This window comes from Myotis yumanensis, unplaced genomic scaffold (genome assembly GCF_028538775.1).
Source record: "Myotis yumanensis isolate MYYU_CA2020_CCGP unplaced genomic scaffold, mMyoYum1.0.hap1 SCAF_2, whole genome shotgun sequence".
Lineage (NCBI taxonomy): Eukaryota > Metazoa > Chordata > Mammalia > Chiroptera > Vespertilionidae > Myotis > Myotis yumanensis.
Genome location: NW_027223753.1, coordinates 62,704,768 through 62,731,992, shown reverse-complemented (window position 1 = coordinate 62,731,992; position 27,225 = coordinate 62,704,768). Strand labels below are relative to the sequence as shown.

Sequence of the window (27,225 nt, the reverse complement as noted above, 5' to 3'; positions counted from 1 at the left end):
GCCAGCAGATTTGTGTCTAATCTAGGTCTTCTATTCAACCAGTTTTGTGACTTTGGAAATGTTACTTTAATTCTTAGAATATCAGGTTTTTTTAAAATCTGTAACACGAAGTGGTTGGATCACCACTGTCAACATTCTAATTAGTTACAGAACCAATCAGTCCATTCTTATCACGATAAACTATTTAACACTACCTGGATCATTAGTATTGCTTTGTGCTTACTATTTTTTAATATACTATTTTTCTTTTGCAGTTTCAGGTTCACAGTAGAACTGAGTGGAGGGTACAGAGACTTCCCATATACCTCCTTCCTCCACACATGCATAGCCTCCCATGATCAACACCCCCCACCAGAATGGTAAACCTGTTACACTCAGTGAATCTACATTGATGCATAGTAGTTTACATTAGGGTTCACCCTTGGTATTCTACACCTATGGATCTGGACAAATGTATAGTGACAGGTATCCACCATTATAATATCAAACAGAGTAGTTTCACTGCCCTAAAAACCCTCTGTACGCCACCTATTCATCCTTCCCTCCCCACTAACCCTTGGCAACCACTGATCTTTTTATTGCCTCCAGAAAGTCATATAGTTGGAATCATACAGCACGTAGCCTTTCAGATTGGCTCCTCTCACTAAGTTATATGCATTTCAGTTTCCTCCATGTTTTTTCATGGCTTGATAGTTCATTTCCTTTTAGCGCTGAATAATACTCCATTGCCTGCGTGTACCACAGTGTTTACTTTTGCATATTATGATATAGCAGGTTTTTTAGTTAGGCACAGACAATGTGTTACCTTATGAAATAGGTAATAAAATCTGCAACAGAGAGGCTTTCTGAATTACAGTCCTAAGTCAACTATGCATATATGGGGCATAACAATTAAATAGACACAAAGACGAGAGAGTGTTTGCCTTCATGCTGCATAAAATCTGTCTGGAAGTATGATGCATGAATACGTGAATAACAATACAGAACAACTGCCAAGTGAGAGTTATGTATCGTGTTCAGAGGGGAAAATATACAAAGGTAAGTCAGTCTGAGTGCTAGTCCATTGGGCTAGAGCTTAGGACAGTACCTCTCAAACTTTGGTAATGAAGTATCCCTAAAAGGCAGAGAAAAATTAACAAGTACCCGTAGGGGTTTTATCCATGTTTTATTTCAAAATTCATATATCATGTTTACTTCCTAATATTTCTGGTGGTTTAAATACATATATTTAAAAGCATTTAAAAATGATTGTCAGCGATTGTTTTTTTTTAGCCAAGCACTTGAGGAGTTTTTAATAAGGAAGATAGGTCATATATCATCACATACTCCCTTACCCGACCCAGCATAGCACCATATACTTCTGTGGGTCCAGTTTCCATCAGAGAACTAGACTATAGAGGACAAGTGGGGGAATAGTGTGAACTAAGACTGGAGTGGAGTTAGGGAGAAAATTGTGAAGGCTTTGAAAGTAGGCTGCAGAGTCCTGACTTCACGTAATAAACATTAGGAAGCCTTCTGAGTGAGATGATATGATACGATAAGAAATATTTGTTGACAATGAAGAAGGTCAATTAGTAGAAGGTGAAAACTGATACTGTGGAAATTAAGATGTTATTGTGAAAGTCCAGGTACTGTTAGTGAGGGTCCAAGTTGGTGGTGGCAGAAAAGATTTCAGGGAAAACAAATGCCTTTGAAAGGAAAAATTAACATGGAGTGTAAGAATAGAAATCAGACAAACCCAGGTCAACTTCTTGGTTCCTCTCACTAGCTGTCTGACTTGGAAAAGATTACTTAAACAGAGAGGTTCTTGGCTTAAAGGGGAGATGAATGTCACACAATGTTGTGAAGATTCACTGATATAATAAATGTAAAGTGACTTGTAATGCTTGACACATAATACGGAATAAAGAAATGGGATTTCCTTAACCCACTGTACGCCATAAGCTTCGATAGACGTAAGCGGTGGACCTTCCCCACACACCACGTGCGTCTATAGCCACAAACCTCGGTATAAACTCTGGTTGCCCAATTTTAAAGTCAGACTCGTTAGTGACATCTCTGGGTTTGCAAAGAAAAGTATGGTAACTTAAATTCGTAAATATTCCAGCACATATGGAAGAAATGGGGATGGTTCCCATTTAGGATGAGTGGCAGTTAACTGGTTAATTTCTGTGCTGATTTATTCCCCTCACCTCATATACCCTAAGACAGGAGAAGCCAGAAAGAATTAATTGAAAGACCTGAGACTTTATGAACAAAAAAGGTTATTATTTTGTTACTTAGTTTTAGAAAATTAAATAAACTTGAAAAAAAATCAGAATATAAAGTCTTTGTCCTAAGTCTGAATAGATCCAGAACAATGCCATAGAGCAACGGTTTTCAACCTCTTATGGCACACAGAAACTAATTACTAAAATTCTGCGGCACACTAAAAAATATTTTTGCCAATTTGACAAAAAATGTATAATCCTGAATCATTCACACTGGACAGCTATTGTTGTGTTGGCTGTGTTCATTATGTTATTTGACAATCTAAGGGAAAAGAGGTCAATGCCCCTGACTAAAGAGTCAGGCACTGCATGTTTTTTTGTTGTTGTTTTTTTAAAAATATATTTTATTGATTTTTTACAAAGAGGAAGGGAGAGAGATAGAGAGTTAGAAACATCGATGAGAGAGAAACATTGATCAGCTACCTCCTGCACATCTCCTACTAGGGATGTGTCCGCAACCAAGGTACATGCCCTTGACCGGAATCGAACCTGGGACCTTTCAGTCCGAAGGCCGACGCTCTATCCACTGAGCCAAACCGGTTTCGGCAGGCACTGCATGTTTTAAAAATACTTGCGGCATGCACACCGGTTGAAAATCTCTGCTGCAGAGAAATGGCTTAAAATGGCAGCTATTCTTCTAGGAAACACTCTCTCACCATGATTTATTCACAAGATAGCCTTCTCAGTAACTCACTTAACAAGTCACTGTCTTACAAAATGTTTTACAGTGTAAAAATACGTTTTGTAATCCTTTTAATATTTTATGACTAAAGCATATCTTGTTAATTCCTTAAGGAAGGTAACATAAACTATTAGGGGCTATACAGATAATATTTTAATGACAGATTTAATAAAAATACAAATTCGAAGCATTTTGTTGCTGTTGTGCTACCATTGTGAGTTACAGAATCAATAGGAAGTGAGTTAGGGATAGAGTGATTAAACTATTTTTTTCAAAAGCATGGTTAGAAAAATTATGTGAAAAGGCAGTAGACAAAGATGCACAATCCTGTGTGTGTGCGTGTGGCGGGGGAGGTGTATTTAATTTTAGAGAGAGACTCAATAAGCCTTTACTCCTTTCATGTTAGAGGTTAGCTTTGTTTTTTGTTTTAAAGCAGAGATTGGATCAGAACCACAGACCAGTCTAGCGCTGTGCTGTCCAAAATGGTAGCCACTAGTCACATGTGGTTTTTTAACACTGGAAATGTGGTAACCTGAATGGAGATGTATTGTAAATGTAAAATATACACCAGAAATTGAAGACTGGTATGCCTCAAATATCTCAGTAATTTTTGTATTAATTACATATTGCAGTGATAATGTCATGGATACATTGCACTACACAGAATCTATTATTAACATTAATTTCAACTATTGCTCTTTACTTTTTTAAAATGAGGCTACTAGAAAATTTTCTTATCTATATATGCCAGTAAGCCAAAATGTTATTACTAAGAAATAGAAGCTTAATATTTAAAGCATGAAGAATTCAGATATCTTGATTATTTATATATACCAATACTTGATAAACACTTAAAAATTACTTTTAATTTTTAACTGAGATACAATTGACATAACATGATATTAGTTTCAAGTGTAATGATTTGATTTTTATGTAGGTTTTCAAGTTTTTACTGCTTTAATTGACATTTTCAATTAAGCAAACTCAATCATCTTAAATAAGAGGGCTTCTACTGTCAATTAAAACGTCATAAAATAAAATCACTAAATTTCTGTTACCTCAATCTAAGGATCAAATAATTTATTCCTGTATTTTTCCACAAGGCAGAATACAGTAGAGAAGCCTGTTCTTTACATGTTAAATTCAATATTTTGTTAGTAAACATACACATACCTATTATGTATAAATAGTTATTGAAATAATGTTCCCCTATATACTAAAACTATAATTACGGTATCATACAGTCATAATAATAAGAATGACAACTAAATGCAACAATAAGATTCTTTGAAGGTGCCAATATTTAAGTCATTATATTGCATCTATTTAATAGCTGATAAAACTGAAGTTTACCCTTCAAGTAAATGACAACGCAAACACTAACCTTCTGCTTATCTAAGATCTTCATGGCATAATACTGCTCAGTGGCTTTGTGTTTCACCAGCATGACTCTTCCAAAGGAACCTGTTCCAAGGGTTTTTTTCCTTTCAAAATCCTCCAGCCCGGCATTATTCTACACATGCATGAAAAAATAAAATAAGCTTTAAAATTAGAAATTCTCATAAGAATACAATGGCAATAGATTTAGTGATAATCAAAATAGATAATTTAATTTATTAACCATCCATTTAAAAATAATATGAAAGGCTACTGAAATTCCAAGTTATTGGTTCTATTTTTTCCTTTGAATAAAAAACGATTCGCTGAAACCAGTTTGGCTCAGTGGATAGAGCGTCGGCCTGTGGACTGAAAGGTCTCAGGTTCGATTCCGGTCAAGGGCATGTACGTTGGTTGCGGGCACATCCCCAGTAGGAGATGTGCAGGAGGCGGCTGATCGATGTTTCTCTCTCATCGATGTTTCTAACTCTCTATCTCTCTCCCTTCCTCTCTGTAAAAAATCAATAAAATATATTTTAAAAAAACAAAACAAAACAAAAACACGATTTAATATTTGAGAATTATACTGCAAAACAAAGCATAATAGTAATGGGAGGAAATAAGAGCTTCAGCTGAAATATTAAAGGCTATATTCCAATATATATTATTAGTATTGGATTTCTAACAAATTAGTTTCATATTTTAATAATTACAAACTGACCAGAGGTACACTGACCAAGACAATCATGAAAGCCACAGTCTTAGTGCACTTGCAAATAACTGCAATGACTAGATAAGCTGAGGGATCAGAGTCCTCTCACTAGAGTTACCTCTAAAGAAAGCACCATTATAATTTCATTTCTATCTTTACCGGAGCTTACAGAACTAAGAAATAACAGCGTGAGAGATTCTAATAGCTTTCTCTCTGATGTTATAATGACCCAGGATTACCTAAAACAGCAACAATAGGAAAGAAGAGTTCCTCATGCCCACAAAGATAACCAAGAGTCAGAGTCCCAGAACAATAATCAGCCTCTTTTTCTCCTTGAATGGATGCTTTGTTACAAGCAAACATCTTTGTTTGGCTTTGACTATAGCATAGAAGCAAAGAATTGGAAGCATCAATCTATTGAATTTGTTGCTGTCACAACAAAAGGAAAATTACTAGGCACAAATTATGTGCTAAATAGCAATAAGGAGTAATTGCTGACCCATTTTTTAATAGGTTTTCATTACAAAGATCTCCATGAAAATCTTAGAAAAATTATTTCCAGCCTGTGCAGTGTTGAGCTTGAAAAAGTTGAGATGAAATACGATTCTTGTGTAAGCAACTGAATCCACTGTAGCTGGATTTCGTCTCCATTGAAAACCATATTTTCATTTCAAATTTACAATGATTTTAAATGGCCATGAGATTCTATGTCAATGCAAAGAATAAGTCCTTCCTATTCTGACTGAATTACTTAAATTTATGAATTAACAAGAGGACTAATGCACGAAATTCGTGCAAGGGGCTTGGCCCTCGCAGCTGCAGCAGCTTGCCTCGGCCCTCACAGCCCCTGCTTTGTCGGAAGGTATTTTGGAAGGTCGTTCGGCTATCCGGTCTAATTAGCATGTTATATTTTTATTATTATAAATATTTAATGTTTTGTTTTACCAACATAGATGGATTGAAATGTTTACTATTAGCTCCCAACTAAACAATGAAAATAGCCTTCATTAATAGACCACAGAACATCTCTTTTTGTTAGTCATTGCTTTTTATATAAAAATGTCATTTTCTTCACCTTCTTAATGTTTCATGTTAGATAATGTCTAACTTTCACCAGAGGGATTATGTTTTAAATTATAGGTCATGCTCTAAATCTTGATAATGATGGCCTCTTCATAAAACATAACATTTATTTAATATTAAATATTTTTTAGTGAAAAACTTGAAAATATTTTTTTGTGCTAGGATAAAGGTTTTCAAAATTTAATCTACTATTAAAGTTCATTACTTATTTCATACCTTCAAGAGAGATTTTTTTTGACAAGTATAGATGACTTTTTATATAGTTTTAGATCTCAGTTAAAATCTAAAGTACTTAAATTATATAAAATTTACTCCATCGAAATGTTTATGAAAGAATCCCTGTGTTTGGTATGTTATCAATAGCCAAATGTTTGGGATTAAGAATTTGAAACTGTACAATAGGGTCCCTATTTTTGTAATTAATAGAAATAATAAATATGGTAGCATAGGCATAAATCAAAATTACTATATTCAAAAATATCAAGAGTTTGTAGTAGCTTAAAATTAGTATCAAAATTTATAATCAGGTATTATACTGAAAATTAGTTCCTTCTCCAATTTAAGTATACATAAAATTATTAATAAAACAATATTATGACAAAAATTCCCACATTAACCTTACATTTATTAATGCTATGTGAAAATTAAGATTTCTGGAAGCAGTAAATTATTTAGGCAAGAATCATGATTTTACTTAATAGAGAATTTTTAAATCATAGAAAAATTGAAATATTCCTTACCTGAGCAGGATTTTCCCACTTTTTTAAAAAGTCTTCTTTGGCTTTGGCTAGAAACTCTTTCACTAAAAAAATAGAAAAAAATATTTTAAAAATTTGTCTTATAATAATTTCCATATTATATAGAAATATCCGTGCTTTAAAAACACACACGTCAACTATGGTCACCATAAAACATGTATTTACAACATGATATACTAGAGAGCTATTCTGTTTCTCTAAATAAGAAACATTTTCTCAAATTTCTAAAAATCTCTAATATCTTGCTATATGGAGATCACTTTGATAATTCCAAATCTAATAATAAAAATCCTGTTCCTGAAGACATATCCAGAAGTAATGTAAAAAGGTTGGGACAATCTAGAACAAAATACTAGTAAATAAACCAGCAGTGATAGTTTAAAGGCCTTTATACATCAGAACTGAACACATCTGGAGAATTGAAACTTGTTGATTTGTGGAGTTTCAAATGTAATCGATTTTGACAAAGGGCTATTTTCAGGTATTGGAATTTATGTTATTAGATTTGTTTTTTCTCTACCACAGACTAACACTAAAAGAATACCCACAAAGACTTAAAACAAAACAGAACAAGCCACCACAAACAACCAAAAAAACCCAAAGAGCTTAAAAATCTCTTTCTAACTTTGGAGCAAAACTAAATGTCTGAACGACTAATTTCAAATGTACATGAAGTAAAGCAATTCAAAGCCAGATGCTTATGTAGTGATGAACAGCCACATTATTTTATAGAGCTGTGGTTTGAAGTTTTAGATTTGGTATATGACAAATCATTTAAACAGATTCCTCGTTTTCATTATCTTTCCACAAAGTTACTAGCAATGATTTCTGTTTACAAGCAACTTCATGTGTTTAAAAAGAAATAATAGAAAAAAATTCCAGAGAGGTAAAGTGGCATACACAATATGCATTCTTGTTCCTAGTTAGGTATGCAAGCAAAACCTAACTATACAAGAAAAAAATATTTTAGTCTTTTGTTCAGAAAGCTTCCAATATTTCTCTGATACATGAATCTATAGATAAAGAAGAAAATAGCAGAAAAGTATTTAAATAATGTTCAAATAGTAAAAGGCTATGCAAACTGAACAAAGAGGGACACACTGGCATTTGTTTCAGAAACACTACAGTGCTGATGATGGTAGTGGTGGGTGATGGTGATGATAATGAAAAGGCAGAATTGAGAGGCTCACAACTTCTTGAATAAGATAAGCCAATAATGAAGTAGTATTAAAATAAGGCACTTTAAGGTACACACTATTATTGCCCCTTATCCCCAGTGTAGTACCTTTCCCAAAACGCTGCTACTAACCAAAAAGGCTACTGGCATTCTAAACCTTTTGAGATTTCAAAAGGGGATGACAGATACCAAAAGCAGACATTATTTTACTAGTTTATATAAACTGTCATTTGTGTTTTGCTGTTAAAACACTTTCAAAATACCTATTTTAGAAAGTTTGAGAAAAATTAATTTTTAAAATTAGAATTTTCTCATTGTATGAAAATCTCACCCACCAAATAATGAATCAAACAAACTGAATGTAATTTGCAAATTGATCTAATTTCCCCCCCCACCAAGGGGGGTGGGTGGGTTTGGGGGTGGAAAATTACATTTTCTTTGAGTTTAGGATGGTTGGAGTCATCCTAATTCTAAAAGTTAATGTACTAGTTACACCTGGTTTTATAAGTAAGATTTGGGGGTGGGGGCGCGGATGGAGCAGACATATCTGCACATGGCACTGACTTGGCAATGACAGCTACAAAATAAAGAACATAATTTATTGCTAAATGCAACTGTAGCTTGTAAGAAACAACTTGTGATTCCCCAAAATATAACTGATTATTTTCTTGAAAAATATTTTTAGTTATCTTCTATTTATAGAACTTGCACATCAAGTTTCAGTACAAACTCTCTAGATGCCTGCCTGAGTGTAGATAATTGGAATGGAAGACAAGGAAGAGAATCAGAGTAAGAAAAAAACAATCCCTCGCATCCTGTTCCAGCTTCTCCCGTCACTTACTGCTACGTGGATCTGGAGTTAAGGAAACCTAACTGGTCAAAGGAGAAGCAAAGCAGTATTGGCCAAAGGTGGTAAATTGAAAGAAAATTTCCTTCTCCCTGCTCAGTGAATGAGCTAGAGGAAAAACTTCTGCTGCTACTTTATTTTATTCACTAAGAGGATATTCAGGAAATTCTTTGACATATTCCTAGTTTACTGTTAAGTAGCACTCCAGAAAGTAAATAATAGTTTTCATAAAAGTCTTAAAGTCATCAGGAATGGGTATGAATCAAAGATATTCAATTTGGGGAATTATTTCAATAAATAGATTCCCTTTTAGAGTAAAGGATAAGCACTAACTATAAAGTCAGTAAAGAGTTCCATGAGGAAAACTCGGTTCCTGAAGCACTGTTGGTCAAATAAGTATATATATAAACACATGAAATCTCTAGTTTACATGTGCATTATTTACACACAAAGATGAACATAGTTAACTCTTTGTAAAAATATCAGTAAACCAAACTACACATCTTATAAATACAGAGACCAAACATAAAGTATTTCACAACATGCCGGATTATGGGATTATGAAAAACTCTAACACACTAGGCAGTCGAGAACCACATGTATTGGCTTCAATTTTATTCTTTTTAGACAGTGGTGAATTTAAATTTCTAAATGTTTTTCTCTGGTTAGTTTTAAAATTTATATCCACTGATATAAGGTAGTGACAGCTAATTAATAGATTGAATGGTGGAAGAGACAGCCAAATTCAAACCCCACAGCAGAGTTCCCTATAAAACATAAACATTCTCAATGTTTTGGGTTTCTTGTTTCTAATATATAATCTATGCCTACATTTTACCATTTAAACCACTGTGATATCCTGAATCAGACAACCAGCTTTGGAGCTTGGTGCTTCTGAATGAGGATGTTGGCTCTAATACTTTTCAGCTACACGATCATGGGTACCTATCTACAAAGCATCGAACAATGATTAGGAAGAAAATATCTCGAGGAAGGATCTTTCTGCAAATATATTTTGTCCCGTACTGATGGATAATGTAGCAAACTAGGTCTGTACTACAAACAGAAGAAGGACTACTCTCCACATATTAACTTAATTTCTTCTCAGAAGTGTACATTTCAATTATATTTATTTTCCAAATAAACGTATTTTCTCCCCAGTTTGTGTTATTTCAAGAGTCTATCACATTGCATTCTGAAGAAATCAGCCTAACAAAGGAATCTTTCTGTCACTCAGGGTTGGTGTGTAGGAATGTTACCCACATTCGTGAGATGAAGCAACTAGAAACAAAGTGGCAGTTTTTATGCATTCCCACAAGAACATGAACACGCTCCATTCTGATCACCCTCAAAACATCTCTGAATATGTTTATACATAGGACACAGTATAAAAGTTAGATTACAAAGTTCATTTTAAACATTAGGAAATTTATTAAAAATTCAAGTACTGCATATCTTTATTGCATGATATTCAGATACATGACATTCATGTATATTCTTATACAATGAATAAGAGTGCTTTATTAATTACACTTAGTAAACTTATTAGGTGTTTTGGGGTTCTGTGCTAAATAAACTACATTACTGCTTATATAAAAAGAGCATGTTGCTAGTTATAGTATGCCATTCTTCAATGCTTAGAAGAGATGATCATTCATGTTTTGTAGGAAGAGTTTAAAAATTACTATACAGGTTACAACCACGCCAGACGTTATGTTCTCCAGTCTCTTTGTAAGATAAATGCCACCTGCACCTTTTACACCTCTTTATAATAAAAGCACAGCATTATTTAAATTGTATAATGGATGTCAGAAAAATAGAAGGGACACAAACAGAAAACAGAACAAAATGGAATATAAACTTTCTAGGATTAAATACCCAATTAAATGCCTGCTATTTTTTACTCAAAATTTATAACTTATAACTGTATATTCTTTCAAAAACCATTCTAACCTAAGTTATCTAAGTGGTATGTATTAACCTGTATTCTGCTACACTGTCAACTCCCACTGCTTCACAGTGCTATATTTGTTGTTTCTAAAATACCACTAAAAAACTGCAATATAAATCATTTCTATAGATAAAACAACATAAAGCTAAATAAACCATTTCCTCCATTAACTGGAATGTTTTATTAACTCAATATGCTTTATAAAAATATAACTTTATGAGGAGCATAACAACTTGTAAACAAACATGTAAAAAGCTCTAAAGGTAACTTTATTATTATTATTAAAAAGTATTTAGTTGCCTACCAGATACTTCTGGAGAGGAGCAAGCTTGTATCCAAAAAAATAAATTAAACAATGATTAAATGACACACATAAAAACAATATAGTAGCATAAAATCATCTATACACATTTCCCCAGAATATTATTATACAGAAATAAAACGATAATGTAGGAACTCAATTATTTGGCTGAATACATTCAGATAGGACATTTTCAAAATAAATGGTAGAGGAGTAAAATCAATAATTACTGTTTAGTACCCAAATCAATACCATTCTAACTACTAGCAAAACCTTTAACTCCTCATGGTAATGATGCTAATAATATTAAGTAACATTTATCAAAATACATATCCTATAACTATTGCAATACCATCTCTGGACTTTTGTTATTTATTCAAAACTTTACTGAGGAAAGATACTCTGAAATTTAACACTTTAACTCCCTCCTGACAGGCATTTGTGTCATTCAGGCATTTTACTTCCTTGGTGCTGGTTTAACAATCTTTTCAGCAACATGTATTGAGCACTGGTTAGTGGTGCCAGAAACTGAGCTAGACTCTGGGAACACTACAAATAATAAATACATCTCCATTATTTAAGGAGACGAGAAGCTGATGGGGAGATAGAACCATTATACTGGAATGTGACAAGGACAACCAAGAAAATTATAAGATGCTATATGCAAACTTGAAAGAGGAAATTCCTAGGTAGTAAAGGAAAGGCAAAATAGAGGACACAGCATTTGTGCTAAATGTTGAAGGACAGCTTCTTTGGCATCTGAGTTGACGGAGAAGACATTCCAGGCTGGGATGCTCTTGTATAAAAGGCTTGGAGGAAGAAGCATGGTTTATCCAGTAAATGGCAACCGACTTGTAACAGGTGCAGCCCAGGGTGTCAGGCTACAGCAGCAGTGGGAGGTGAAGTGTGTAGGCAAGCAGGTGTCCAATCATGGAGGTAACTGTTTGCCATGGTGATGCTTGTCAATGTGAGGGAAGGAACTGGAGTAAACGGAGTTATTCATAGTCGTTAGGCTCTATTTCTTCTGGGAAACAGGAGGCAAGATCACTTGCTAAGGAATAAGGGAGCCAGAATAAGGAGGGATAACTGGGGAGTAGAGGCCTGAATATTTTACACCTTGATGACTACCTACCAGTATGTAGTGAATAAAGGAGGGGGCTATTCCTGTAAATTTTTCTATTACGGAAAGAGCAAGTGTTAGGTATTAAAGCAATTCTATTTCTTAATAGTATGTTTTTTGTAATCATAGTTTAAAGTTTTTACTGAACAGATTATAATTCATGGGCTCTCTAATTACTTTATAATTAAATTATTTCATCCTTTACTTATCAGAAAGCACAGAACAGGATGGAAACTGAGATGAATTACCTATAAAAATACCAAGTTCTATCAACAGAGAACAGTACAATCCCTTCCAAAACCTCTGCAAAGTGAAATCGTTTGTTTTCTGTACCCCTACTTCAAACACCCACCTCTTTAGAGTTCTGTATTTGTTATTTCTAAGAATACCCTCCCACACACATGCTACAATACAAATATTTTCAGTAAACTAAATATAAAACATTCTAGTTGTCACAACATTCCTCATAAAAACCAAACATATAGCAATCAAAGTAACAGAATTATTCTGTAAAAGGTGGTTTCCTACCAGAGGCTTCTGATGATTTGCGTGCTTGATCGAAAAGAATAAATTAAACAGATAAATATCACATCCAATAACAGGCCCAAAAGAAGTTATCCATCCATATATGTTCATTAGTATATTTACACATAGAAATAGAATGAAAAATACCTGAGCATACAAATTCAAAAGTGTTTTATATAAGTATTACAACACATTCCTTGTACGTATATATATATATTGGTATGTTTGTATATACATATATATGTATATATTTTTTAACCAACAAAACCCAATTCTAGAAATGTGTTAATGAATTATCATATGCTACCTCTTCAATCTGAATAGTAACTCTATTCACTTTGCTGAAGGGGCACTTTATTTGCTCCACCGTATTCAAACATGTTCACTTAAAGCAAATTCACTGTAGCCTTAAAAATGATACTGGGTACAAAGACCTTTAATTGCTGTAAATGAATTTGGGCAGTCAAGTGGATGGGACCATGCCCACTTTTGTAGTTGAAGATATCAAGATGTCCTGCACCAAACCACACATAAGTGCTTGGAAATGTAACAGGCAATAAAAGCTCCATTTCCTATTGTGACATTTCTCTTACTTTCCTTTCCTCTTCTTATGCTCTTTTTAATCGATTCTCTATCAAATCTTATTTACAAGTGAAGAATATAATTGACTAACTTTCAGTAAACTGTAAAAAAATATAAAAACTCTTGGTGAAACATCTATTTAAATGATCAAATTATAAAAAGAAACCACATTAACCTAACTAGTGTCTACAAGGACAGATGGATATACTAGGAATCCACAGTGTACTATACACAACTAATCACATGTACTTGCTTTCTCTCCCAATTCGCTCTCTATTAGAGATGCTGTGGATTTTTTAGGCCATCCAAGCCACGTTTGATTGGAGATGTTCCCTATAGGATTTTGTAATAAAAACTTAAACTAAAAAGATAGTCATAAAATTAATGACCCAGGCAATCTTTGAAATTTTCTTTGAAATGCACTTTACTTCCATAATTGTTCACTGAGGCTTTTTCTCAGAGGATTATCACATGTGCTAAAGATTTTCCCTTTGGTTCTAAATTCAAATATTCTGTCTTGTTGGCAGGCTGTATAGAACTAGGAGTGGATCCCTACATGATAGGGTATTTACATTTTCCACTGAACTAGATGGTAATTGCTACCATATCCTTGATGCTCCATATCCTCACAACATGTTAGACTCTCTAATGTTTGCTATTCCAATGGGTGTTAAATCATATCTTCTTGTTAAAGATTAGGTAAATATCTTTTTTTAAAGTTTTCTTTTTAAAATAGATTTTTATTCATTTCAGAGAAGGGAGAGGGAAAGAGAGAGATTGAAACATCAATGATGAGAATCATTGATTGGCTGCCTCCAGCACGCACCCTCCTGGGGATCTAGCCTGCAACCCAGGCATGTGCTCTGACCAGGAAACAAACCATGACCTCTTGGTTCATAGGTTGAGGCTCAACCACTGAGCCACACTGGCTGGGAGTAACTATCTTTTAGAATCTTTTTTGTTTTTAAATCTCACCCAAGTATATTTTTTTCCATTGATTTTTTTTATAGAGAGTTGAGGGGAGGGAAAGGGGGGAGAGAGAAAGAGAAACATTGATATGAGAGAGACACATTGACTGGCGTCTCCATACGACCAGGGCCAGGGATTGGGCCTGCACCCAAGGTATCTGATAGCCTTCAGTTCATGGGCCAATGCTCTAACCCAGCGGTTCTCAACCTGTGGGTTGCGACCCCTTTGGGGGTCGAACGACCCTTTCACAGGGATCGCCTAAGACCATCGGAAAACACATATATAATTACATATTGTTTTTGTGATTAATCACTATGCTTTAAATATGTCCAATTTGTAACAATGAAAATACATCCTGCATATCAGATATTTACATGACGATTCATAACAGTAGCAAAATGACAGTTATGAAGTAGCAACGAAAATAATTTTATGGTTGGGGGTCACCAGAACATGAGGAACTGTATTAAAGGGTCGCGGCATTAGGAAGGTTGAGAACCACTGCTATAACCACTGAGAAAAAACGGTCAGGCATAGAATCTTATAATTTTCCCTTAAAAGTCTTATTACTCTTTTAGTGGATTTATGATTTATTCATAGGTTCTTAGAGCTTTGGTTGATACTGTAAAAGGGAGATTTTAAAAAATTACTGTTTCTGTTTGTTGCTGATGTATAGTACACTGTTGATTTTATATATTGATATTATCTGACAATGCTACCAGATTATTAATTATAAAATAACATTCATATATCCTCTTGAATTTTCTATATAGACAATCACATGTCACTTGTAAGTAATGACAATTTTGTTCCCTCCTGTCTTTTTCTTGTCTTAATGTACAGGTTATGGCTATCACTACAGAAACAGACAATGAGCATTCTTTTCCTATTTCTAAATTCAGAGAAAATGTTTCTAATTTTCTTTTTCCACCCTTTACTTGTAAAGCTATACTAGAGTCAAATAAATTTAAGAATATCTTCTTGTTTCCAATTTTTTGGAAGATTTTGTACAAGATTGAAATTTTTGTTCTTTGGATATTTCCCAGAATTTGATTGTAAAACAGTCCAGTCCTGATTTTAATAAGCCTGAGTAAGGCTTTTAACTGATTACATCTTAAATGGGTGTAGTTCTAATCAGTTATTTTAAGTCTTTTCCATGAATTGATCCTTGGCTCTCATGTATCTTTATTTCCTATTACGCTGATTTTTGCTAATGCCTTTATTAAATATTTTTCTTCTTTTGATTAACCACAGTGTGCTTTTTACTCTTTGTTTACTTGAATACTTACATTGCATCATGAATATCTTTCTCCTTTAAAATTTTTCACTCAAAAAAATTTTTGTCTCTATATCCATTTTAGCTGCACCCTAAAAGTTTTGATGCATAGTTGAATTTTAAATTTATATTGAGTTAATTCTTGGCCTGTGAGTTATTTGAACTTTTAAAATTCAGAGATATAATATTTGTGTGTTTATTTGATTAATTAGTCTTTTATTATTCATTAAACTTAATTGCTTTATGATCAGATACCATAGCCTGTATATCTATTCTGTAAAATATTAATATATTTTTTAGTTGTACTATAAATTTTGTAAGTGTTCTATATATTTCTGTGTATTCTCCAATTACTGGATGAGAATTCTCTCTACATATATCTATAAATCTTATAGCTATAATTTCTTCCTCTAAATGGGTCCATTTGTGTTATATATTTTGAATCTCTGTTAAGAAGTGCATACAATTTTTTCTCTTAATTTATATTTCTTTTATATGTGATTATTCATTATAAATGGTAATTTGTGTGTAACAGTTCTACTCTCAGATATTCCTGAGAGGGTCTGATCTTGTTGAATCTGCTGAATATAATGTGTGTGTGTGTGTGTGTGTGTGTGTTGATTTGGGATTGTGAACTCAAAGTCCAGGGGGTCTTATCCCCCCCCCCAAATATATCTTTATTGATTTCATAGAGGAAGGGAGAAGGAAAGAGAGACAGAAATATCAAGGATGAGAGAGAATCACTGATCGGTTGCCTCCTGCACGTCCCACACTGGGGATGGAGCCCACAACCCAGGCATGTGCCCTACCAGGAATCGAACCGTGATCTCCTGATTCATAGGTCAATGCTCAACCACTGAGCCATGCTGGCCGGGCTCCAGGGGGGCTTTTATCTGAGAAACCTGCAGGGCTTGACTAGAAGATGTTTTCTATTAGCTTCTGCCTGGCATCCAGTGCATGTTACTAGCCTGGGACTCTTGTAATAATGTATTTTATCTCAGCAATTTTCAACTGCTGTTGTGTGTGTGCTGCAAGAATTTTTAAATCATGCAATACATGACTATTTATTAGTAGTTAGGGGCACCGACCTCTTTTCCTTTAGATTGTCAAATTAAAAAATGGCCATAGCCAATACAACAATAGCCACCTGGTGTGAATAAATCAAAATTATACATTTTTTTCTTTTTGTCAGATCAGCAAAAAATATTTTTTTGGTGTGCTGAAGATTGTAATAATTAGTTTAAGTGTATCACTGGATGAAAAAGGTTGAAAATCACTGCTTTATATTATTGGCAATTCTGGACCACACAATTAATACAGATTAAAACCCTAAATCTACTGGAGGAGAGGCAATTGATCACAAACTCTCAGGGCAGGCATCCCACACACATGAATGCACACCCCGCCCCTGTCCCTTGGAAGCCAAGCCAAGAAATACATGCTTCCTCATTTTCCCCCAGGGTCAGCAGAGAGGTTTAATTTCTAATCTATTCTCTTACTGAGGCTGCAATCCTTTGAGGATCCTAGCTTTATAAAGGGGTCTAAGAAATCCCACGTCGCATGGATCAAAGAAGTTGTTTTCTGTCTCTGTGAGGCCATTTAACACCAAAGCCCTTTGGTTACCAAGGTACGAAAATCTCCTTGGAGTAGTCAGGTATGCTCCCTCTTACAGTTCTGGTTTCACCTACCATTTAACTTTTTGCCCACTGGGGTTTTTTTTATTATATTCTTGTAAGTTCAGGTATTCATTTAGAGCAGCCAAGGTTGAGAACCACTGATTTAGAGGGAAGCTTCCTATATTTTATTAAGCATTCCTAGGTGCTGTTGGATCTATTAATCTTTGCTCTAGAAGGATTTTCTAATTATCAAGTCTCCAATTTTTGGATTTCTTTTTCTGTATAAGAGAAACTTTGTGTGAAGTATACGAGGCAAAGAGACTTGAAAGTTTGTAACATTCGTGTTTTTTTTTTTAATTCTTGAAGTTCAAAACTTCCATCAGGATATATTTAGCTGTTGGGTTTTTGTTGTTGTTAATCTTTGTCAAAACTCAATGAGTTCTTTCAATCTACAAATGTAGGTTTTTCTTCAACTAAGAGGTTTCCCTAATCAAATACATATGATTTATCATTGCTTCTGTTTTATTAGTCAATACCTGTTCTTTGGGAATGCTATTCACTCAATTTGTAGAGTTTCCTATTTTTATCCAACTTGACTTTCACCTCAAAAATTCTATCCTGTTCATTTCCCCTACATTCTGGTAGGTTTTGTCAAGCTAGTTCTTCCCATCATTCATTTCCTTTCCTGCAGTGATTATTTCAATCTTTACTGCCTCTAATGCAGCTTTAGACTGGTTCATTTTGTTATAACCTTACTTTGTATCATTATTGCTTCTTTTCTATTCCTGCCTCCTAACCAGCTCTCTTTTCATTCTAGTTACTTGTGTTATATTCCATGTTCACTTGAAAATTTCAAGAATTCAACACAGATGCTAGGTATAATTTCTTATTTTTAAATCCCCTCCCCCAATATTTTCTAAACATAACTTCAGTCTCTTCCTACGAAGGCTGTGATTTTATCCTTTAATGACGCACAATCTCTTTTCATAGGCTCCATGTTGTTGCTTTTCTTGCTTATTCATTCATAAAAATGAGAAGCCTTTCAGAACTTTCAAATGTCCCCCAAGTAAGGTGGACCCTCTCATCTCCTATTCAGGTGCGTCAGAAGCAACTTCTCACATCTGCTAGTTGATACATATTTACATTATCAGTTAAATAATCCAGTGACTTTCCAAAGTGGGAATGAAGGCAGGACTAGAGGGTTTCTTACTAGGGGTGACATCCACCACACTTCACAGAAGAGCCCTGTCACATCTGGGAGAAGAAAAGCCACTTTTTTCAAATGGAATAGGTAACGAATTTTTGGTTGTCCCACTATAACTGTTTTATATGAGAGTAATCAGCATATTGGATCTGCCACTTCTCTCCCTAACAGTCTTTCTTTATAAGCCTCATCCCTCCAAGTTCGTGAGGTGAAACTACTATTTATTTCTTTTCCATGAAGCAAGCTACTCAAAGTAAAACTGCGAGTTAAACTTTGGTGTCTGCTCGTCAATCTGATACTGTACACTCCGTTTCAGTTTCCTTCCTTAATTTCAGAACTGATGCACTGTTTTCCCCATTTTTGTGTTCTTTCATATTCAATAAAGATCTAGACAGAGGAATTAATTAAGTGCCTGTGCTCAAGTCTATAACTTTCTGTAAGTCATAAAGGTGAATGCCTTCTTTGGAGATTTGCTTTAACTACAGGTGGACCAATCAGAGTTTTCATTTGGAATGTTGCTATAATGATGATATGTTTATGATAAGTATATGATAAGTATGTTATCATATACTTATGTTATGATAAGTATATGAACCAAAAAAATTTAAATGGCTGATATTTTTTATTGATAATGATAAGAAGTGTTCAAATATGTAAAACTTGGTAATTTTTAGTCACTCATCTATTCCACGAGAATGTATGAGTTCATCACTGTGTTTGGGGCATTGGGGTAACTACTGGAAATACACCGATGAACATGGCACTCTTAAGAAGTTCAAAGGTTGGAGATTGGAAACTAACATGCTAATATATAATTTCATTACAATATAAAGAATTATTACAGTTTATAAGCTTGCTTTGGGAGTGCAGGGGGATCACCTAACTCTATAAAGTCGATGACAGAGGCACTAAAAAGCACATGTGGTTTTCAGAATTTTTATGATATGATATAAATACAGAAAGGTAGCAAGAAATAATATGTGATGTAGTGTAGTATGACCAGATCAGAATTTTATGAGATGCAAATAAAGCCAGTTTAATTTTTATCTGAGAGACAACAGGAGTAACTAAAACTTTCGTGTTGGGTTAAAAAATGGCAGCATGGAAAATGGTTGGAAGGGATATAAAACGAAAGGCTGAGAGACAGTGAAGTAGTTCCTGCAGTAGAATTGAAAGGCACAGAATCCTGATCTAAAAGCATTCCCAGTGTCAGTGAGAGTAGAGAAAATGGATTTCTGAGCCCATTTCTGATGTAGATTCAGTAGAAATTAATGACCGTGTGCATGTTTGGGGGGTAAGAAACAAGTTAGGAATGACTATCAGGCTTCTGTTTTAAGCTCCTGCATAGACAGTGGGATCATTAAGAAACATGAGAATCAATGAAAAGGGAGCAGATTTGGGATAAAGAGAATTCAGTTTTGAATTCAATGTTCAGGTAACGAATGAAAATGTGGGCATGGATGAAATCATTCAGAGAGACCATAGCATTAAAAGAGGGACAAAGATAGAGTCCTAAGAAAACTAACACTTAGTAGGCAGGAAGGAGAAAAGGGATAGCTTTTTAAATAAAAAAAGAGTACCACATGTACACAAGTATCACATGTACAGCTCTAGACTTTTCATTTGCTTATTTCTACAAAGAAAACTACACCCCATTTGTAATTTTTCACATTTTGAAATAGCTAAACATTTACCCACTTATAACATGAGTAAAAATTGAACAATCCTGGAAAAATCAGAATATCTATTTGTGATTGCTCTGATTCCTGTAGTAGAAAAGGCTACAGGGCATGGCGATATGATCAAGTCTATCAAACATTATCTGACTAATCGATAGCTTTCTTGAAGGAGAACTAAAGTAGCAAAGAAGCAGCAACAATTTTCTTCAGCTAAAACCAACACTTTCAATTGTAAAACCTCTACAACACCACAGTGGTTATCTGAAGATTCTGTTATATCCTGAACTTTCAAAGAGAAAACACACATTGGCTGGATTCGGAGAAATCTAATGTTTTAAGTATGATAACCAAGTATATTCAGTTTTGATATCCATAGAAAGCCTAAGGAATGTTAACATGTTGATTTTGTAATATTAGCCCAAATTTAAAACACTAGACCAGAATTATCTAGCTATTAACAGGAAAATGACAGAATAATAATAACAATTAATTCTTAGTATTTTGCATGTAAAATTTTCCTTTAGTGTCTAATATCATTCCACAAACAAATATATAACAGTGAGGATGCAGTTTATGTTATATTATAGCAGGATAAAAATATTTATTGGCAATAATAAGGTAATCTTCAGTTATGGAAGAGAGGTCCATCTATATTGACTTATATCATCATACAGCAAAAATTTTACTCTCTCGGGTTCTAAATTCCAATTCCAAATCTTTCAAGTGTAAATTATAGACTGTTTTAAGAAAAACCATGTAACACTGCCTTTAAAAAATAGGATTCAAAGATTAACTTATAAATATCCTCTTTTTTTAGTGAATACAAACGATACTAATGAATTATGCTCTAAGCAAATATTTCTCACACTAACAACAGGATATCTATTTTTAGCTGCAGGTTTGGCTTAAAGTGAATGGCGTTCACCCTATAATAAACTGTAGTATATACTATAGTATATTTTCTCAAAAACCATTTTTAGAATATTTAAAAATATGCCATATTATAAAAACAAAATGAAACCAATTATTACAAGAGTACTTATTCTAACAAATTATTTTTCCCAAAACATTATTTCTGAAAAATTTTAACAAAGCTTCCAAAACCAAAATGTACCTACTTGTTTCATCATTAAATCTCTATTTCTCAATGAACTATACAAAAAAGCAACCAATAAGTCAATAAAATGTTAGCAACATTTTATTCAAGATTAATATTTTTTATATAATTAAAAAGGAGCTAACCAAAAATATTAGAATGACATAGCTAATAAAAAGAAAGTTTATCTTCAGGAACAGATACAAAAACATTCCTCTTATGATGGTAGGTCTTGTCACTCACTAATTTATAACACAATTAATAGCAACAGTACCTAATAAATATAACAAATCGAACCTAAAGCAATCTAGGAACTGATTACTTACATTGACTATTAACAGCATTAATTTTTACAGTTCTTAATGGATTTTATAGCAAATTAGTATAATGCCTAAACGTAAAAGCATCGCAGAAATTGTAATTCACTGTAGCTCCGGCTTTACAACTGCTCCTTTAAAATACATGTTTCCTCTTATAATTAAATATTTTTTTAAAAATACATAGCTGCAGAGTCTCAGAGAGCATACTTACCACTCATGATGAAAACCAACCTTTCCAAAACATATTGCTCAAAACAACAATCCAGCAGCAAAGGGAGCTATGCTAATCTCTAGAGGTGGGAGCCGATGGTGTAAACACACACACTGGAACAGGCAGCACACAGAAGAGGAAAAGAGCTGCCTATTGTTTTAGAAAGAAAAGCCCCTAGAAGCGAAGCATCGCTGCACAGCACGAGATAGATACCACTAGCAAACATCAAATTAATGCCAAAGATGCGTCCAACTAGATTTCATTTCTTCCCAGCTAGTTATCCTAGCCTCTTTCATGTACCACTAGAACAACTCAAAATGGCAGGGAGAAAATATTCGAACCAGGATGTATAAGATGTTCTCAATTATATCAGCATGAGTTGTTACCACGGCAACATTAGACCAGAATTATCGGTTCACATGTAACCAAGGAGTAGCTTTCCTAAAGCTTTAATCAACCGAGACAAATACAATACTGTTTTATTTTAGAGCCATATGATTTTCAAATTACCACGTTTCTTAAATTTAAGCACGTATTTACCCTTCTTACATTTTCAAAGATATTAAAAAAAAACCCTGCTGTTTTCTTCAAATACTCACACAATCCCATGTTGAACCTGGCAAGGAACAAACAGCAGAATGATTGCACCTAAACGCCTTTCAATTACACCAGCTCTTACTGCTGGCTGCAGACCTCGCTGATATTAAAATGCTGTGTGCAACTGCTAGTGACTATTGGCGATGAATCTCATTGCCCAGATCGCGGATAGCTTTCATTTTTCATGAGCCATAGAGCTATACTGAAGCACAAATGTTAACCATTTAAACATTCTGTATTATGGATAAGACAAAATATGATTCTTTATATATCTTTATTTGTAAAGGAGATCAGGAAATAACTTGTTTGTAAACTTCTATTAAATTCAACATTACAGTGTCAGATGCCACTTAGGTGCTTTTCAAAAGAGGGGGATGCACACTAAAGTTACTGGCAACCACTGCTGAAGTGTACGATTCCTTACACCAAACAGGATTAAGATGACAGATTGTACAGCAAGGTGGACAGACCTGAGAGAATGGTGAACAGACTTCTCTGACCCCCAGAGACCCAAAGCTTGTACCAACATGGTACAAATGATCTACAGAATGGTGCCATAAGTGGAACTTCAGCAAGTGAACCTGCCATTTTAAAAGTCGCCAGGTGAGACAGGAGTTCCAGCGATGGGGGAATAAGTAACTCAGCAAGTCTTACCCCAAGAAGCAACTATGAAACTGGACAAAATTGCAAAAACAACTTCGTGGCTCTGAAAATTCAGCAATCACAAGCAAACTGAGAAGCTTTTATTCATGAAAAACTGCTGAACTCTGCGTGAGAACAGTGGGACTCTTGGGGGGTCTTGCTCGGTGCTGCCCTGTTCCCCCACAGCTCAGTCAGTACACCAGTTCTGTCTGTCAGGGTGGGGGTGGCCATGACAACTAGCCGCTTTGCCACCAGAGAGGGCTGCCTTGATTTGAAGGGGAGGCCAAAACCCCCAAACAAGTGATGTTATTTTTTTAAAAAAGCAAATTATAGGAAAAGAACAGAGAAGTGTCCAGCTCTGGTAATCTGAAGTGTGGCCTTGGTAGGGGTAAGCAGCAGACTAGTGGTCTAGCAGGAAATTTAAAGGAAAATGGAAACTAGAGAGGCAGAGAGGGCCTAGAGAATCTCCGCATACACCTGGCTGACTAGGAAGCTATCCCACCGGGGAGACACACATGGGCCCAGCAGAAGGTTAAAACTGGTACAGACTTTAACATATCCTGAACCCAGAATTGTTCCCCCACACACAAACCACTCCATCAGCACAGACAGGCTCAAAGTGTGTGAGTACAACGTTTGATCAACCACTATCTAACAACAAAGCTATGCAGATACAGGGTAAACCCTAGCAGAGAAATCAGTAGGCAGACACCATGGGAGATGCAGTCTATAGACTAAAACAAAACATAAATAAAAAACACCCTTCAGGGAAGAAAAAAATAATCAGAATCCAGAGCTGCTACAAAAATATTTTTTAAAGTCTATATTTTGACACAAACATTATATAATCCATAATGAGGAAAAACACAGTCAATAGAAAATGTCTCTGAATGGGCTCACATATAGGATTTAGCAAACAAAATACTTCAAGACAACTATTTAAATATGTCAAAAGAATAAAAGAAAATTGTGTTTAGAGAATTAAAGGAAAATATGATGTCAATGATACAACAAATAAATATTTAATATAGAAAGAAAAATTATTTAGGACAAAAATTATAGACTTGGAAAATACAATTTTAAAACTTACTACACAGACCCAACAGCAGATTTGAGAAGGGCAAAAGACTAAATCAGTGAACTTGAAGATACATCAATAGAAACCATCCAGTCTGAAGAATACAGAGAACAAATGACAGAAGAAAAATGAAAAGAGCTTCAGGTTACCAACAAATACATAATGGGAATCATAGAAAGAGAGGATCAAGACAAAGGTGAAAGAAAACACATTTAAAGAAATAATGGCTGAAAATGCCCGAGTTTGATGGAAAATATTAACCTGCAAGAAGTTTAAGTAACACCAAGTAGGATAAACAGAAAGAGTTCCATTCCTGCACACATCATATTCAAATAATTGAAAGACAAAGACAGAGATAAATTTGAAAGAAGAGAAAAATGAGTAATCAAGTACAGGGAAAAAGCAATGCAATTAATCATGACTTCAACAGAAATAAAAGAGACCGGAAGGCAACAGAATGATATATTCAAAGTGCTAAAAGAAAACAGAAACAAACTAGTTTACAATTCTTCATCTGGAAACACTAGCCTCCAAAAACTAAGGAAAAAATACAGAATTCCAAGATAAACAACTCAACAATTTCTGTTGCAAGCAGAAATACTTAAGGGAGTCCTTCAAGCTAAAGGAAAATGACAAGGCACTAGCCAAAGGGGATATAGCTGACATCATATTCATGGGTAGGCAAAAGTAGGTCTACAGTTGTAATACAAAATAATACACTAATTAATAAATAATAACAAAAGAATAAACTCTGTATTTTGCATACTTAACCGTAAACCTAACCCCTGCTTACCCCCCCACCCCCGCTCCCATATAATGGTGAAAGATAGGATCTTTTCCCTAAAGACTGGGAAGACTGGGAATAAGGCAGGATATCTGCACTCACGACTTTTAAGCAACTTTGTACTGGAGGTCCCAGTCAGTGCAATGAGGTTACATTAAAAAAAGATATTGAAGGCATAAAGATAAAAAAAGAAATAAAACTGTGTTTGTGGACAACATGAGCCTGTATGTGGAAAATTCTATGGAATGTACAAAGAAACTACTAGAGCTAATAAGTAACTTTATCAATATCATAGGGTGTAAGATCAACATACAAGAATCAATAACATCTCAATATATTAGGAACAAGTAATCCAAAAATGAACTTAAGAAACAACTTCATTCACAATAGTATTAACAGGAATTTTAAATAATACTTAGGAATCAACTTAACAAGACTTGTTCCCTAAAAATAGAAAACACTAAATAGAAATTAAAGAACATTCAAATAAATAGAGAGGCATTTCATGTTTATGAAATATTGTTAATATGGCAATTCTCCACCTATTATCTAATTTCAATATAATCTCTATTAAAATCCTAGTAAGCTTTCCTTCAGAAACTGACAAGTTGATGCTAAAATTTATATGGAAATGAAAAGGGCTAGTATAGCCAAAACAACTTTGGAAAAGAACAAAGTTGGAGGACTACAATAATTGATTTTAAAACTTATTTTAAAGTTACAGTAATCAAGACAGTGTATTACTGGCATAAAGATAGACATATATAGATCCCTGGGATAAAACTTAGAATTCAGCAGTGAAGCCTTACATTTATGGCCAATTGATTTCTGACAAAGGTGTCAAGACAATTCAATAGAAAAAGGAAAGTCTTTTCAACAAATGGTGCAGTAAAAATCAGATATCCACAAGAGGGGAAAAGATCTTCACTCCATACCTCACATTATATACACAAAATTTAATTCAAATAAAGGATTTCTAGATGAAATTGTAGAATAAAAATCTTTATTACCTTGGTTTAAACAAAGATTTCTTAAGATTTAGCACCAAAGGTGCAATCCATAAAAACAGAAAGATCAGTTGGACTTCATTAAAATTACAATCTTTTGCTCTTTAAGGACATCATTTAAGAAAATGAGACAGGTCACAGACTATAAAAAAATATTTACAAATTATGTATTTGGCAGATAATTTGTGTTCAGAATATATAAAGAACTTTTAAGACTTGATAATAAGACAAAAAAAAATCACTCAATTCTGAAAGTGGGCAAAATATTTGAAAATACACTTCTCCAAAGTAAATAGAGGAATAGCTTATAAGAACATGAAAAATATGCTCACTATCAATCATTACAAAATACAAAATGAAAACCACAATGAAATATGAGAATAACTATACACACACCTGAATAGCTATAATAAAAAATACTGATGATAATAAGGATCTGAAGAAACTGTAACCTTAGCAACAGGAATGTAAAATGGTAAATCCACTTAGGGAAAAAACAAAACTGAAAGTTAAAAAGATAGACATAATTTACCATATGACCCAGCAATTTTACTACTAGACTAGAGGACCGTGCACGAAATTCATACATGGGGGTGGGGGGATGTCCCACAGCCCGGCCTGCACCCTCTCGCAATCCAGGACCCCTCGGGGGATGCCCTACCACCGGTTTAGGCCCGATCCCGCACATCCCTCTCGCAATCCAGGACTGCTGGCTCCTAACCACTTGCCTGCCTGCCTGCCTGATCGCCCCTAACCACTCGCCTGCCTGCCTGATTGCCCCCAACCACCTCTGCCTGCCTGCCTGATCGCCCACAACCACCTCTGCCTGCCTGCCTGATCGCCCACAACCACCTCTGCCTGCCTGATCTCCCCTAACCACTCTGCCTGCCTGCCTGACCACCCCTAACCACTTGCCTGCCTGCCTGATTACCCCTAACCACTCTGCCAGCCTGCCTGATCAGCCCTAACTGCTCAGCTGCCTGCCTGATTGCCCCTAGCAGCCTCTGCCTCAGCCCCTGCCATGGAGGCTTCATATGGAATGATGTCCGGAGGGTTGTTCGGCTATCCGGTCTAATTAGCATATTATGCTTTTATTATTAAAGATAACTACTGAAGAGTAATGAAAGCACATGTACATCCAGACTTGTATACCAATGTTTATAGCAACATTATCCAAATAACCCCAAACTAGAAACAATCCTAATGTTCATCAATTGCTAAGTTGATAAACAGAATATGTTATATCCAAACAGCATAGTACAATTCAGCAATAAAAAGGAACCAACTATTGATATGTTCTATAACATGGGTGAATCTCAAAGGGCAATTCTAAGTAAAAGGAGCCAGAAACAATAGATTGT

General features: G+C 34.6%; 1 protein-coding gene across 9 annotated transcripts in view; it reads right to left on the bottom strand.

Moving 5' to 3' along the window:
* Positions 1–27,225, bottom strand: part of PRKACB (protein kinase cAMP-activated catalytic subunit beta) — a 110,905-nt gene that overhangs the window by 31,755 nt on the left and 51,925 nt on the right. For 3 of the 9 annotated variants that reach the window (XM_070405468.1, XM_070405474.1, XM_070405465.1), the window contains exons 2-3: positions 6,865–6,926; positions 4,337–4,465 (exon numbers count right to left, since the gene is read on the bottom strand). In XM_070405468.1, coding sequence (XP_070261569.1) covers positions 4,337–4,465; positions 6,865–6,926 — 191 coding nt within the window. Of the gene's footprint in view, positions 1–4,336; positions 4,466–6,864; positions 6,927–11,161; positions 11,186–12,806; positions 12,831–21,756; positions 22,065–22,355; positions 22,434–27,225 lie in introns of those variants that run through there. The other 6 variants (XM_070405466.1, XM_070405467.1, XM_070405469.1 and 3 more) reach the window with 6 other exon arrangements.